Here is a 16,606-nt window from a genome sequence, read left to right as displayed (position 1 = left end):
GCACGAAAAATTTTTCATTTTAATATGGGCAAACAAACAAGCTCAGACGGAAAAGTTTCATTATTTCTTTCTTACTTTTTGTGGTATCTGTATAAATCTGTATTTAATTTGAGAAATCTGTATTAAATCTGTATACGCATGCAAAAATCTGTATAATACAGATAGATCTGTATAAATGGCATCTCTGCGTGGGAGCTCGAATGACAGATACACTTCAAACAAGATTAGGCAAAACTAGGTTGGATTAGTTTTAAATTACCCAAACTTATCTAGACTAGTTGGGATTAAATGAGATTAGAGAAAATTATTTTGGAATGACATGAGTTTATTAGTATGAGATCGTCTAGAGTTTAGAGTGATTTGCCCCTTGTACCTGATAATATTTAAGTGCATTTCATATAAACGTACCATGATTTCCACTAAATATCAACTGTTTTTACACTTATTTTGTGAGTTAAGTGTATATTTTCATGAATTTCATGTGTTCTACAAGCTGTGATAGCTCAAATGCTTTGCAAATGATGCTAGCGTGCAAATTATTTTTAGTGTAAGTACGGTATGAGCATTAGAAAAATTTTTGGCCACGGTTCGTGAACCGATGAACTGTTCGAAAATATCTATTCACTAACCCCTTAGTTTTAAGGTTCAGTGGTGGTGATAGTAGCCAAGGATGGCTTTTATCGTATCAAAGAATGCTCACTCGCAACTCTTCCACGATTAAATCAGTACCATCAAAGAGAATCGGAAATCATCGCAACAACAAAAAAACCGGCATGGTACATTTAACATAGAATAGACACTAGTGCGAGAGCGAATTTCTCTCGGTGAACCGTCTGAGAATCAACGGCTAGCACGCTGCTGTGGGGATTCTCTCTGAAGCAACAAACGGTCGCTTATTCTCGTTTCGTGATCCGATTCTGTATGGGCAGTGGATAATTTCGATAGAATCATTTTACTATTGCCACTTATTCTAACTATGTGCTTATAACCTTTGTATAATTTGTGTCTATGAAAATGTATGTGAAGGTTCCACACAAGGGTTTTTAAATATTGCAACCTAGTATGAGAATCATCAAGTCGAATCATCGATTCGATTTTCTGCGATAATTGTCAACTTGCGATTCTCTCTTGGTAAATTCCACACAGCGGCGATCATTATCAGACTGAAATTTTTTTTAAGGGCCATGAAATACTCAGAGTATGAAGTGGAGCGAAGAAATGTAGAAAAATTTTCTCGAGGTTCATGCATTGAGAGACTCGAATTCTTGTAGCATCTTCTACCGGATTGAAAATATTGTATACAATATAGATAAAAATCGAGCAGCTTCTGTCAAATTTTCAGCAATCACCAACACTGATAGTAGCTGGATTATTATTTATAAATATATCACATTAGAAATGAGAGTGAGTCAGTACATGTCGTTTAGTTTGGCCTCCGACGATTGAAAAAGCTGATTAAGAAAAATTCCGTATATAAACCCTGATACAATAGCTAATTTGAGATACTACACCTGTAAACAGACATTCCCACAGTGCGTGTTCGATCACCGGCAAACCCTGTTCGGAAGTCTAGCTGAAGCTAATACTAAAACTTAGACCGTTCTACAGGGTATTTTCTTACCATAGCGGTCTGAAAGAACGTATGTTGGATATATCAAAGTTCAAAGGACAAATTGGAAACCCATCTCACTCTTTACAACCACGTGAATCAAACTAGAAGCAAATTCTCATAATTATTTAAAAAAAACCTGTTTTAATCCACCTAGTGGTGTAATGATGCCTTTCTCATATCAATCATATTCTCATATACAATACTGTGATATTCACAGAAAAAACCTGTCTTAATCCACCTAGTGGTGTAATGATGCCTTTCTCATATCAATCATTCTATCATACCAATATAATACTGTGGTATTCTTCAAAATTATTTTTCTTCGATTCTTAAAAGAATAATCGAAATAGATTTGTTTGACCGTCTACTGATAAAAACTATCAATTGGAAAAGATTTGAGGTCGATTTAGAAAACTTTTTACGGTTTTTCGCTCTTTTCAGTGATGGTATAAAATTTTTAACACACTTTACCCTATATTTCCGGATCCAGAAGTCGGATCCGAATAAAATTCAGGAATTACGTATGGGAGCACAGGAACTTTCATTTGATCCTAAGTTTGTGAAAATCGGTCGCGCCATCTATGAGAAAAGTTAGAACACATATTTTCATTTTTTTGCTCATTTTACCCCATAAAGTTAGTGCAAAAAACGTTACATACACACATACGCACATACACACACACAAACACACACAGACATTTTGCGTACTCAACGAACTAAGTCGAATGGTATATGACACTCGGCCCTCCGGGACTCGGTTCAAAAGTCGGTTTTCACAGTGATTGCATAACCTTTCTATATGAGAAAGGCAAAAATGCGAAAAAAAAATTTTCTTCGATTCTTAAAAGAGTAACCGAAATCGGTTTGTTTGACCGTCTACTGATAAAAACCATCAAATTGGAAAAGATTTGAGGTCGATTTAGAAATTTTTTTAACGTTTTTCCCCATTTTCAGTTATGGTGTACAATTTTTAACACACTTTACCCTATATATCCGGATCCAGAAGTCGGATCCGCATGAAATTCAGGAATAACGCATCGGACCACAGGACCTTTCATTTGAACCTAAGTTTGTGAAAATCGGTCGCGCCATCTATGAGAAAAGTTAAAACACATATTTTCTTTTTTTTGCACATTTTACCCCATAACTCTCGAACCGGAAGTCGGATCCAAATAATATTCAGGAATTTTGTATGGGACCTCAAGACCTTTCATTTGAATCTAAGTTTGTGAAAATTGATTCAGCCATCTCTGAGAAAAGTTAGTGCACTTATTTTCACAATTTTTTGCACATTTTACCCCATAATTCCGGAACCGGAAGTCGGATCCAAATAATATTCAGGAATTTTGTATGGGACCACAAGACCTTTCATTTGAATCTAAGTTTGTGAAAATCGGTTCAGCCATCTCCGAGAAAAGTTAGTGCAAAAAAACGTTACATACACACATACGCACATACACACACACACACATACACACACACAGACATTTTGCGTACTCGACGAACTGAGTCGAATGGTATATGACACTCGGCCCTCCGGGCCTCGGTTCAAAAGTCGGTTTTCACAGTGATTGCATAACCTTTCTATATGAGAAAGGCAAAAACTGATAAATGAAATAAGCAATCAAAAAAATCAATAATCATTGAAAATTACAGCACCTGAAATGGTTTCAAATTGTTTAATCAGTAATTTGCCGGCTCTATTCCATGTAATGTAGACAAAAAAAAAAAAGATTTCCGTTTCACATTCAGTGCGTACACCAATGGTATCAATCTATATTCAGCCTTATTGTATACTCTTGAAACTACTACATCATACTAGCTGATTTCCAAATCCTGTTTTATATGTTTGACTGGCTCTATGTAAGTGCTAATGACGCTTCCAAAGAAAAAGTATTACTTTGTAAATTTTCAGTTAAGCTCAACGAAATGTACTGAGTATAGATAGATTGCTTTCGAAACAACATGTGTCAATAGAAATCTGAGACATTATTTTGCAAAAACAAACTATAAATATTGCTTAGCAACATATAAAACTATATCGAAATAAATATCATGTTAATGTGCAATTCTGCTTCTTTTGGCGCTCACAAATTTGTCATTTCTCTCACCTAGAGTGCCTTATAATCAGAGTGACAACTTCTCATGTGTAATGTTGGCAACAATTCAAAACCTTTAATCCGAAATGTTGGTAGTGTCGTTAACTTTATATTGTAATTAACAGAAACTGGAAGCTGTCATTCCAAAAGAACAGCCGTCGCCACTCTGGTTATAGGCACTCTGCTCTCACCTACTCCGATTCGATGCGTGCGTTGCCTGAAGGCGACATGCTCGCAAAAAAGTATGTCGCTTACGATTTGTTCGTAAAATGTGATAGCTGGATATCTTGATAATATGATGGCTTAGCTTAAATTCTAATCGAGGGGCGGATGTGTGATGCATTTCTTGTGCGTATTCTGTATTCTGTATTCTTCATACATTGAGTGTATTATTTTTTTTGTGCATTTTTATCCCATTTGGTTTTGAATTAATATTAATTGAGTGATGTAATTTAGGCGCATATATTTATCTCTACGCATTTTTGATTCGGTTACATATAATGTTGCTCCTCAATCATACACTGAGAAAAATAATATAGTAACTGCAACCAAATTTTCTTGGTCATTTCAACTATACACTTAAATAGTAGCAACGACCATGATATCAAATTATTCACCATCTGTACCGTATAAAGTACTAGATAACAAAGACTACAACTTGACTAAACTATTTGTATTTATGACTTATCTGGTATGGTCATTCAAAATCATGTATAGTAAAAATGAACTTGACTATTGTTGAAACCATTTAATAGTCGGTTGAATTAATTACCAAGCGGTTTCCACATTTATCACTCAACTTTTTGCATAAAATGATACCCGAAACTTTCGACTTTCAAACAGAGTAGTGAAATCAAAGAAAATCTTTTTAATCGCATCACAATAATCGAAAGAAAGAGTGATTAAAGAGAAACTGTCACTTGCTTATACGCCCTAATGAGAAATCAACCGAGAATTATATTAAATGTTTATTATTATTTGGTTTTTCATCGAAAAGAAAAACATACAGTTGAACTACATAGAAATGAAGAGAATGATTATATTTATCTATAAAATAGAAACCACGAAATTCTCAAATTCTTCTTCTATTTTCCCGGAATTTGAATTTTGTTGTCAAATTTATGTGTAAATTAAACGATTTTTACTCTCAGTGTAATAGATTGTCATTTGACGCATACATCTTCGATTTAATTAATCTTCGGAATTTGTAAATAAACAACTCGCTCGAGTAAATAGTTTTTTTTGAGGAATTTCTGCAACATTTTTTACTACTAAACTACCAAAACAGATATGTAATATCTGGGGTGGCATCTGTGTAAAAAGGAAAATATTATCATGTCGCTGAATCCAGAATGGAACATCACATGTCGGATTTGTTTGCAGGAGGGCGAAATTCGATCCCTGTTCGAAATATGTCCAGAATCGAATCTAAGTTACTGTGCCAAAGTGATGCAGTGTACCAGCGTCGAAATCCGTACGAACGACTCACTGCCGGATCAAATCTGTGACGCGTGTATTCGCGATCTGAATGTAGCCTACCGGTTTCGGGTCAACTGCGAGAGCTCCGATGCGATATTGCAATCCTATCGGGAAGCCAGTGTGCATAGAGATGATGCTAGTGACGATGGTGTCGAACCGGATGTTGATATGGTTGAGCAAGCAAGCTGTTCATCGGAGATACAAATTCCGATCAGTTCTGATGTGATGTACAGTTACAAGCCACCGTCTGGACTGAATGTGAAGCTTGTGTCGCGGGAGCAAACGCTACTGCTTGAGAACAATGGTGAGATAATTATTTGTGGACGTCCTCCACCCGAGCCGGCGCCGCCGGCTGTTGACGACCGGGATGACGACATTACCTCTACGGGGGAATCGCTTGCCGCACCAGAATCGCCTGACGAGAACGACACGGATTCGTTGATAACGTATGACGATGCTTTGCCGCCTTCTACGTGCCGAAGTGGACGCATGGGCGAAGAGCTTGACGAAGGTACCGAAGCGCGGTCAGAGTTGATCGACGGTCTATTGGAGGAAGAGGATAATCGCACTGTCGACGAAAGTGGGAAACAACCGGACGACAGCAGTGTTGATATCTTCTTCGATACAGAGGTGTACATAAACAAGGAGGACGATCTTCTAGAGCAATTGGCGAGCATCAAACGAGAGGATGACGTTGACGATTGGGAAATTATTGTAGGTGTTGGTTTATTATCGATTGCGATCCTGTTTGATATTTGTTGTATAAAAACCTTCCAGTATGACGACGAGAGCAGCCAGGAATACTTCAAGAAGCTTCCTCAACCGAAAGCATCGGATATTTTCGACGATCCTAACCATAAGGTTGATTCCATGGGGGAGCAGCAGAAGACCTCATCGGTTGCATCGAATTTATTGAAAACTATTCAAACTATACGAAAAGCAAATGTTCCGAACGAAGAAAAACCTACGATTGAAAACATCATCACCAAGGCCGGACCGGACGGGTTGCTGGAGACGGTCATTCGGGTAAAACGAAACCTGAAAACCGTTAAACAGCGGCACGTCTGTAAGCTGTGCAACCGATCGTACAAATACAAGCATGCACTGGAAACTCATCTGCGGCGACATCGCGGTGATAAACCATACAAATGTACAGACTGCGAGAAGGCTTTCGTGGTGCCGTTCGAACTGAGACGACACATGCGGACGCATACGGGTGAGTCGGTTGTCTTTTATGTTTCGATTTTTTCGGCTTCACCAAGCACGGTTGTTTCATTTCAGGTGCTAAACCGTACAAGTGCAAGTACTGCGATCGACAGTTTTCGGATTTTGGCAGTAAAATCAAACACGAACGAACGCACACCGGAGAAAGGTTTGTGGTTAAACTTATTTAGTTTTAGACCGGATGGTATTTTAGGGCGAGATAGATTTCAAGACTACATTAAAGCGGACTCCAACCAGATTCCCGACCTGTAGTTTTTCGTCGAAAATTCCCGCTTGGAAGTTTCGGAAAAAGTAGGTCGAATATTTTCCAAAACATATTTGGTGTGGCAGGCGATTTGTGAGTGCGGTAAATTCAGCAAACCATACAAAACGACTGGCACCGTTAATGGCCAAATATAAAGGATGATTTTTTGAGAGGTATAGGATAAGATTTTCAAAAAAAAAACGAAAATTTGAGAAAATTGATGAAATCTTCATTGGAATCGATAGATAGATCAATATAATTCAATGTTTGAAGATGATTTCATGCAAATGTTGGCCGCGGCTCCGCTTTAGCCCATGCGCAAGATCCAATTTAGGCATACTCTCTTCAGCAAACAGTGAGTTTTTTGGGATGCATTATCCATTATCAACATTCATTTTGAAGAAGAATTCCGAAAGACTTGGGACTCGCTGAGAGGAAGACATAATAGTAAACGATAGGGGAAAGTGTTCTCTTTAGTCTAGTGTTGAAATTAATACTCTATTTTTCAAAGCTCGTCTGTAATTTCTTTCATAAATGCTGTTGAAAGGTAGCACCAGTGAGCCCAAAAACACGATCTCGCCAACCACCTCGATTTCGTAACCCTCTATCAATGTTAGTGGTGTGAGGCAGGCGCGTAGCCAGAGAAAATTTCCGGGGGGGGGGGGGGGGGTTTAGAACATGGTGATAAATCAACACATGTACAATTTATATCACAATGTTTCCCATGGGTTATAATTTTTTGTTTCGGGGGGGGGGGGGGGGGGGGGGGGGGGTTGAACCCCTAAAACCCCCCCTGTGTACGCGCCTGGTGTGAGGCGTAGTGTTTCTTCGCTAGTGCTTCTTTCTCTCATGTATAGGGTGATTTTTTAAGAGCTTGAGAACTTTTTTAAACAATAAAACGCATAAAATTTGCAAAATCTCATCGGTTCTTTATTTTAAACGTTAGATTGGTACATGACATTTACTTTTTGAAGATAATTTCATTTAAATGTTGACCGCGGCTGCGTCTTAGGTGGTCCATTCGGAAAGTCCAATTTTGGGCAACTTTTTCGAGCATTTCGGCCGGAATAGCCCGAATTTCTTCGGAAATGTTGTCTTCCAAAGCTGGAATAGTTACTGGCTTATTTCTGTAGACTTTAGACTTGACGTAGCCCCACAAAAAATAGTCTAAAGGCGTCAAATCGCATGATCTTGGTGGCCAACTTACCGGTCCATTTCTTGAGATGAATTGTTCTCCGAAGTTTTCCCTCAAAATGGCCATAGAATCGCGAGCTGTGTGGCATGTAGCGCCATCTTGTTGAAACCACATGTCAACCAAGTTCAGTTCTTCCATTTTTGGCAACAAAAAGTTTGTTAGCATCGAACGATAGCGATCGCCATTCACTGTAACGTTGCGTCCAACAGCATCTTTGAAAAAATACGGTCCAATGATTCCACCAGCGTACAAACCACACCAAACAGTGCATTTTTCGGGATGCATGGGCAGTTCTTGAACGGCTTCTGGTTGCTCTTCACTCCAAATGCGGCAATTTTGCTTATTTACGTAGCCATTCAACCAGAAATGAGCCTCATCGCTGAACAAAATTTGTCGATAAAAAAGTGGATTTTCCGAATGGACCACCTAAGACGCAGCCGCGGTCAACATTTAAATGAAATTATCTTCAAAAAGTAAATGTCATGTACCAATCTAACGTTTAAAATAAAGAACCGATGAGATTTTGCAAATTTTATGCGTTTTATTGTTTAAAAAAGTTCTCAAGCTCTTAAAAAATCACCCTGTATTTTGTTTTCGACGCATTTATTGCCACAGTCCGATACGTCTATCTTCACGATTTATTAATTTTAGCTGGTTTGACGTAAAGCCGCCATAACTAAGTTCAGTTTTTGCAATGACTGAGCGAAAACATATATTGGAGAAGCCAAATAAATGAAAAACTAACAGAAAAGATGATTTATTGGAAAAGGATACGTTCAGAGAAAGGACTCGAACCTGCATTCTTATGCAAAAAACGAAAAAATACGGATAAAATTATTCGTCACGGTTTCGAAGGATTCTCGAATTTTTCCTGTAACACGGCTCATTAGGCGGCGCACACCTTCTTCGTCCATCGTTTTAGCTATCTTATTTCACTAGGTCGTCATCTGTTTGATGTCTTTGACAACCTTTCCCTTTGCCTTGAGTCTCCTCTTCATGATTACCCAGTATTTCTCAATAGGGCGGAACTGGGGGCAGTTGGGTGGGTGAAGGTTTTTCGGAACAAACTGAGGAGGTCTGCATACCATTCTTGAACGACTTTGCTGTAATGACGGCTTGCCAAATCTGGCCAAAGCATTACGGGATGGTCGTGGGATCGAATGAACGGCAAAATTCGTTTTTGAATACAGTCTTTTTGGTATAGTTCCGATGTCATTGTCTTATTTGTAAAGAAAACTTCCGTTTTTTTGCCACAGCTGCAAATGCCCTGCCAAATTATAAATTTTCTTGCAAATTTGTCGGCACAAACAAATTTAAATTTGGCTGGAACATCCCCCCGAGCCGTTGCCAAGTATAATTTTTGGCCTGAGATTGGCCCGTAGTCAAGGGTTTCACCCGTCGAATTTGGTCAGCACCTGGTCATATAGTTTCCGAGAAACGAATTTTGACCACACCATTCTGTTTTATGGTCCGATTTGGCTGTTTGCTAGCTCGATACGACTTGATTCCTTCCCGGAGTCGAGTTCTCCTCACGGTACTATGTGCAGCACCGAATTTTCTGGTCAAATCACGGTCCGACAGATTAGGATTCCTCTTAATCGTCTTCAAAATCTTACCACGCAGTTTCCTGTCGACAGTTTCACTCCGACGATTGGCTTGAGGCTTTCGAATCGTCGTCAATGTTTCCTTATACCATTTGATAACGCGCCATACGGTATTTCTGGGCAATTTCAGCTGTTTAGCTAGCCTAGATGCAGACCACAATGGATTTTCCAAATAACTGTGCACAATTTTTTCCCTTCTTTCGGCTTCCATGTTGATTGTTTACAAAGTACAGTTGATTTGCGGAATGTCAAAAATCATATGTGAAGCTGACAAAATTCACGACACATGGGCGCCAAGAACTTCCAAATCCGCCCACCAGGAACGCCACAATATGAGCAAAAGTTTGTTCCAATTCTAAATGAAAGCTTTAATACACTACAAATCTTTTTTTTTGCAAATTTGACAGCTTTTCCAATAAAAAAAAAAACACTGAATCAAACAACCCTAAATATTAAATACATTTTTTCCATTTGCACTGTACGTAAACAAACTGTAAATAGGCCTTGAAAAACAATCTTTTACTAACTCTAGAGAGAATATATTGTTAAATAAAAAATCTCTTTTGAGTGTATGTGAAATTCGTTATTCTAAATGTTAACGTAGAACGAAACGAATTCATTGCAATGGTAATTCCAGGATTTCGCCAACATTTTCGAAGTATTACAATTTTAGAAATCACTTGTATTCAGGTTTATGATGATGATTATGATTTCCGATTCCTGTGGTATAAATACACAATATCAATATTTGTTATTTTGATTGTCATATTGTTTATAGGGGAAAAGTTATTTCATTAGAAAAAAAACAACACTTAAAATATAGAAAAGTTTCCACCTTCAAGTGGGTTTTGACATTTCAGATCTTGGTGCATGCTAAACGCTGACTATTGAATAATATTGAATTAGTAACCTTATCCGTCACGAGATGGTAACTGTGATCACAGCTACAAATCACAGAATTTTATTCGAGATGTGCTGAGTGGAGGCTAGTGGACCACAATGGGGTATATTTTGCGTCATAGTCCAGTCAGTCAGTCAGTCATTCACCAGCCAGCTTGCAATTATCAATAATTAAATGAATTTGTATGAGTACAAGACAGTTTTCAATCATACGTTTGATGACAACACGTGAGTAATGATTTTTTTCAAACTCAAATAAATAAGATAAATTCGTATTTGGTGCACACGTCCTTCGATGTATGCAATCATGGCTACTGAATCGTCGTCTTACCGTTAAAATTTCCGGTAGCATCTGGACTTTCGCAGGGAAGCCACCTCGGCTTCCCGATTTTCTTGCTGTACTTCAACGATGTTTATTTCTCACTGGATGATCCGGGGACATATTTCGCTAATTATCGGTTCAAAGTCATGGTTTTGTATCCCGACGAATGCTCATGACGTTCGAGAAAGTCGTTCTTGATGGACAGCACATAAACTACGTTGTTGATAAAACTTCTCAATGCTTGGGAATCGTATTGAGGATGACTAAACACTTTGGTGCTTGAAATTCCTACTACTTACATCATTAAAACACACTCTTAATCTTCTTCATTTCTCAATAATTGCAGGCCATATGTTTGCGAAGTATGTGAAAAAAGTTTCACTTATTCGCATGTATTGAACAGTCACATGTTGATTCACACAGGAATCAAGAAATACTCGTAAGTTGAGAAGAAGAATATTGTTTATATCTGTAAAAAATGTTCAAAACGACGAATGAAACAATGAGAGATTTTCTTTGTTTACTTTCTCTTTCGATTATTACGGTACTCTTAGCAATCCTTCTCTTCAATTATTTACCGATAATAATAACTAAAGCTATCATCTTTCAATCTGCACTGAAGAAATTACCTAAAAAAAGGAGAAATATTTCGCAGTAATCGAAAGAGAATCTCTCATTGTTACATTCGTCGTTTTGAACATTTTATACCGAAATATGAATTAATAGTTTCATTTTCATCATTTCCCACCGTAGATGCCCGGATTGTGGGAAACGATTTGCGAAATCACATCACTTGAAGGCACACATGAATACTCACATCCGTTCGACTAGCAACAGCAATAACAACAACAACAACAACAACAGCAATAACAGTAGCATTCACAGAAGTAACCTCAGGGTGGAAAACGAAAGCCGGGTCGGCATCAACAGCTCTGTTTCGAACATCATCTCCGACGTCGACGGGGATGGTGATGACGATGGGAACAGTTTCGTTCGCTTCGAACAGCACCAATCCAGCAGTTTGCTGGCAAGCGGTATCGATGAACGAAGCACCGAGTTTCAGCTGGACGATCCTATCCTGCGACGAGATGACGGCAATCCATTCGGGCAGCTTGTAAATATTAGTGATTATATGATCTCGGCCAAAAGTGGCGATACGGGCTCGATCGGTGCCATAATGGCCGCTGACTGTGGTTCGGCGGACGAAGACGACGGCATGGGCGCGGCGGGTGTGGACGAGGACGCTTTGCTTAACGTCGTGACCGTACTGGCGTCGTCCAATCAGGTTTCCGGACTGGTCGACGGTGATTATGCCAACATCCGGATCATCAACGGGTGAGTATCGGGAGAGGGGTTTTTTTATCAGCTGTTGAATAGAGATCTCCGAGGGATTTTTTTAAAATAAATAGTTGGTTTCGAGTAGAACGACTTAAAGAAATCCTGGCGGTTCGAGTAAAAAGATTTTATTGTTTTAAAAAGTAGTAAAAAGAGTTAAAACCCGATTAAAAGCGGCCATGTCTCGAGGCCATCAGTTTAGCGAGATTTGTTCTAGCCATTTCCGAGCCCGGGTTTAGTTTTAGTGCCTCTCGGTAGAGTCGTTCGGCCTGTTTCAGCTTTCCCCAGCGATGATACAGGACGCCCATATTCTGGTGGTACTTTTCCTCCCTCGGGTAAGACAGTATAAGATCACTGTAGATGCGTTCGGCCTGTGGATAGCGACCCATTTTAGCAAGGGCAGTTGCTTGAGCCGCTAGTAAGGTGGGATTACCGGGAAGATGGCTCAAAGCACGATCAGTTACGGCCAGGACTTGCTTCTGCAGATTGGCACCGTCGTACACGTTGACCATGTTGTTCCACGCCTTGATGTGCTGCGGGTCCTGCTGTACGGTTTCATTCCAGGCTGCCAACGCCTGGCTCTGATTTCCCATGTCGTTGTACTGCGACGAAAGCAAACGAGAAAACTTTAGAATTTTTTACTTGATTTAACGTTTTCTTTACGACTAATCAATGCATTAGCAGTTCATGTTGACCTACTAATGCCACCTCGAAGTGCAATGTCTTTATTGACGTGCCGAACGAAAACAGTGGTAAACTTACCAAATTCCCCAAGTTGAACATACAATTGGGATAGTGCTTTTTTTTGCGCATCGCTCGCTGATAACAGAACAGTGCTTCGTCGTAATTTTTCATCGCCGCATGTACGATGCCAAGATTCATCCAGGCAGTATGAAATTCCTGGTGAAATTCGATCGCTTTGCTCAGATGCCGCAAAGCCATTCCATAGTTCTGTTCATCGCGGTACAAATTGCCTAGATTCATGTGAGCCGCTTCGTACTCCGGGTACAGTTCGATGGCGCGCTTGTAGAAAACGAAGGCCGTCGGTTTGTCGCCCTCGTCGGTCGCTAGGCGCGCTATATTGTAGTGAACTTTGGCGTTTTTCGGGACGACGCGCAAAGCCGACCGGAACAGACGATGTTCCGTCGACCAGGATTCCGAACGTTGCACGGTGCGAGCAACAAACAGCAAGCAGATCAGGAAAAATCCCGATCGTAACAGAATGCGGATCCATCGGGTGTCGACTTTCTCGGAAAGCCGTTCAAATCCGTACGCTATCAGATAGCAGTAACCTAAGGAAGGAATGTACAAAACGCGCTCGGCTATCACAAAACCCACCCGAACTATGCCGCAGGCGGGCAGGAAGGGAATTATCATCAGAGCTACGCCCATTAGAACGGGTTTATGAATTTTCGTACGTAGAACTAGACTTATCATAAACACGTAAAACATTATCACAAACGGCACTCTATAGTCGAAGAGTGTTCTAACTAAGGGAACCGAATCCAGCGCCCAGTCGAAGCTTAGCCAATCGGGGCACAGCAGAAGCCATAGATTCAGACAATACAGATAGCTTTGGGACAAAACTTTGGTCAATCCTTCGCTGATAGCTATGGGATTGTCTTTGTCTCGAAATTGAGGCCGTCCAAAGTCCTGAATCCACAGTCGACCGTAGATGAGGATGCAGGTCATTGCGGCCAATGTCATGATGCGAACTTGTAAAAGTCTATTGCTGAGGAATGATTTAACGAGATTGTGCTCGTTTATGTGATTCAAAATGTCCAACGCTGCACAAACAGCCTGAAACGTAGAAATAGAATGTATCAATAGTAGAAACGTACAGCCATTAATTAGGGCTGATTACCAGGGTAGTGATTCCTGTTTCTTTGCATAGAATTGATATGGTCGTGCATAGAAATACCGACGAAAAAACGGAAGCATGTTTCCAAAGCAAATCGTGACTTTGAGAGGCTGAAATTATTTGATAAAAAATGTTTATTCATTGGGTGAAAATATCACAGCAAACTTCAGTAAAATATTTGTTTTGTTTGATTTCAGGTCCCGTTCAAATGGAAGTAAAATCCATGCCACAACTACGGGAATCCTGCCGAATACAAGGTATAAAACACATTTAATGAGAGCTTATTGATGTAGGTCAGATACTTTATTGTAATTTTATTATTTTATGTAGAAATTGTAAAACAAAAGCTATCGGCTACTCTGAATTGTAATAAAAATGAACTAGGATTAATAACTTTTAGGTAAAAATTCGTCGTGTTTCAACAGTCAGTTCAATTTGCGCAAAACAGTACTCTTTGAAACAACCGAATCGTTGTGGACTTCAAAAATCTTTTGAGAAACCCCAACGACAATCGACAACCTACCTCCGAACAGGCTGCTGTAAATCGTCACCCCGATAACGAACCAAAACGTCGCGAGCAACTCGGCACGGCCAACAATACCAGCAACGGCTTCCGTGTGAATGGGATGCACTACGAACAGTACGGCCGCCCAGTACTCGAAGTTGAGTGAATTCCGATGACGGGTCCAGTTGATGGTTTTGAAAAATTTAGGCAACATCAAACCGACGCCCGTGTGCAGCATCCAGTTGGTCGTTTTCATGAGAGTTGCATCCATTCCGAACAGTTGTATTTCCTTCTGGAAGCTCAGGATTGTTAGCGGCCGATAAGATTTATGACTGGTCGGATCGGTCAGGTTGGTGCCCCAAAAATCATGCTGGAACAGATCCCGCAGGGCGGTTTTGTGGTTTGTTACGTCTTGGTTTTTCACTATCGCTACCGTATCGTCGAACACGAACGTACCCGTTCGGGTGGGCCAATAGCAGCAACTGGATAGCGCTATCAGAAGGCCATACTGAAGGCAATGGTAAACATCTTAACTATATCGGTAATTATCAATGAAAAGTCGGTTTTACTCACTCGAATAAGTGGTCTGAAGATGGGATGGATTCTTAGACCTAAATCGGTTCCCATTCTGAGGAAATCGGCATCATAAATACCGGTAAAATCTTGGTATTAAAATATTTCAGACGATTACAAATTGGGACGATTTATACGATGTGAAGTGAAAGCCGCATCAAAATAAACACTCAGTTTGACGTCCATATTCACCACACCTAACAGGGTGGCATAATTTTTAAGAAACTGCACGGACCCAGAAAATTACTGAATAATTTTCGGTGAATAAAGTTACCAACTCGCTCGCTCGTCAGCCGTTCAATTCTACCGATATCATAACCGACTGTTTGACGAACATATCGACAGTCCCACGAAATGAGAGCCTCTCTTTGTTCACTTTCTCTTCTGATTATTATGAAGCCATTACGCAACTTCTTGAAAGTTTCCAATATAAATCGAGAAAGCTTGTAGTTTCAATTTGAATGTTAAGGCAACAATAATAAAATCAATTCGGTAAATCGAGAAAGAAACAGTAAACAAAGAGAAACTGTCATTTGCAGCTAGGTCCTTTTGTCGTGGGAGTGTCGATATGGAAACAACATCGAGAAAATCAGGTATTGTACCTGGTAATGGCCAATAAATCATTTGTCACCAGATGGAAGAAAACACATTTTTCTTTTTCTTATACTGTTTTGACTGATCAAGAATCTTTCTTTAAAGTAAATGTTGACAGGTGTTATTATCATAAAATACGGGAGGAAATAATTGTTCATAACTATAACAATGTTTCAACACCATAATTAAATGGTGTTAGAACATTATTCTAGTGAATTTATTTTACTAAACGCTAATCATACGATAATGGTCGTTTGGCATAGGAGTAGTTTGCGTAAATCTATAAACACAATTCACAAAAGCTCAATAAACTTACTTATTGATTTAACAAAGCTTTTTAGAACATCTATTTTAATTAAAATAAAAAAGGGTATTCATTTATTCACCAGTGTTCTCTACAACAACATGTTCAATGAATTCAATTCTGTCACTTGCTTATGCCAAATGACCGTTATGTAAAACGATCAAAATATCTTACCAACTGAAGCCAAATGGCCTTTATGCCGAGGACAGATCTTTTACGCATTTTCTTTTTGAAACCACGAGCCAGAAAAACTATTTTTTAAATTAACCGTTACAATGACAAATTTATATTAGCAGAATTATTATTAAGTAAACTTCAGTCATAATGATTTCATTTTGATAATGCGTATGTGATCTGCCATCGGATACAACTTGCACGGATATTTTAAAGCGTGTCCTATTTACTTGACATAATGGTTATTTTGTGCTTAGTATGTTTCCTTTTTTCCGGGTTGACGGTTCAATTCATAGGACGCTGGTCTTACAAGCCAGTTGTCGTCTCGACAGTCCCACGACAAAAGGGCCTAACTGCAAATGATAGTCTCTGTTTGTTTACTTTCTCAGCCATAAGGAATGTAGAAGCAAAGTAACCTGTCTGTTTCATACAACATTGTTATGAAATTTTCTTATGAAGCAGCTTTGAAATTTTCTAGAAAAATGGTTTGTGGTTATGGCCAAATAAGCCCGTCCTGTATCTCAATTGGTACCATAAACAGGACATTTTATAATAATTAATTTAGATGTTTAGTTTTAACT

The 16,606-nt window shown here is 39.3% G+C and overlaps 2 protein-coding genes across 2 annotated transcripts; one reads left to right on the top strand and one right to left on the bottom strand.

Annotated features, from left to right (window-relative positions):
* Positions 1–4,903: 4,903 nt before the first annotated feature.
* Positions 4,904–12,088, top strand: LOC131429941 (uncharacterized). Its single transcript, XM_058594480.1, has 5 exons — positions 4,904–5,904; positions 5,968–6,406; positions 6,472–6,562; positions 11,026–11,118; positions 11,433–12,088. The coding sequence occupies exons 1-5, from the start codon at positions 5,047–5,049 to the stop codon at positions 12,016–12,018; spliced, it is 2,067 nt and encodes a 688-aa protein (XP_058450463.1). The 5' UTR covers positions 4,904–5,046; the 3' UTR covers positions 12,019–12,088.
* LOC131429940 (protein O-mannosyl-transferase TMTC4) lies at positions 12,065–15,110 on the bottom strand. The gene is made up of 5 exons (XM_058594479.1): positions 14,954–15,110; positions 14,399–14,888; positions 13,879–13,985; positions 12,777–13,814; positions 12,065–12,616 (listed from the first exon to the last, which is right to left on the bottom strand). Exons 1-5 carry the CDS (start codon positions 15,005–15,007, stop codon positions 12,182–12,184), a joined length of 2,124 nt encoding a protein of 707 aa, XP_058450462.1. The 5' UTR covers positions 15,008–15,110; the 3' UTR covers positions 12,065–12,181.
* Positions 15,111–16,606: the final 1,496 nt, after the last annotated feature.

Source organism: Malaya genurostris, chromosome 2, assembly GCF_030247185.1.
Source record: "Malaya genurostris strain Urasoe2022 chromosome 2, Malgen_1.1, whole genome shotgun sequence".
Taxonomy (NCBI): domain Eukaryota; kingdom Metazoa; phylum Arthropoda; class Insecta; order Diptera; family Culicidae; genus Malaya; species Malaya genurostris.
The sequence above is the reverse complement of the archived record's forward strand: the minus strand, read 5'-3'. Positions and strand labels throughout refer to the sequence as shown.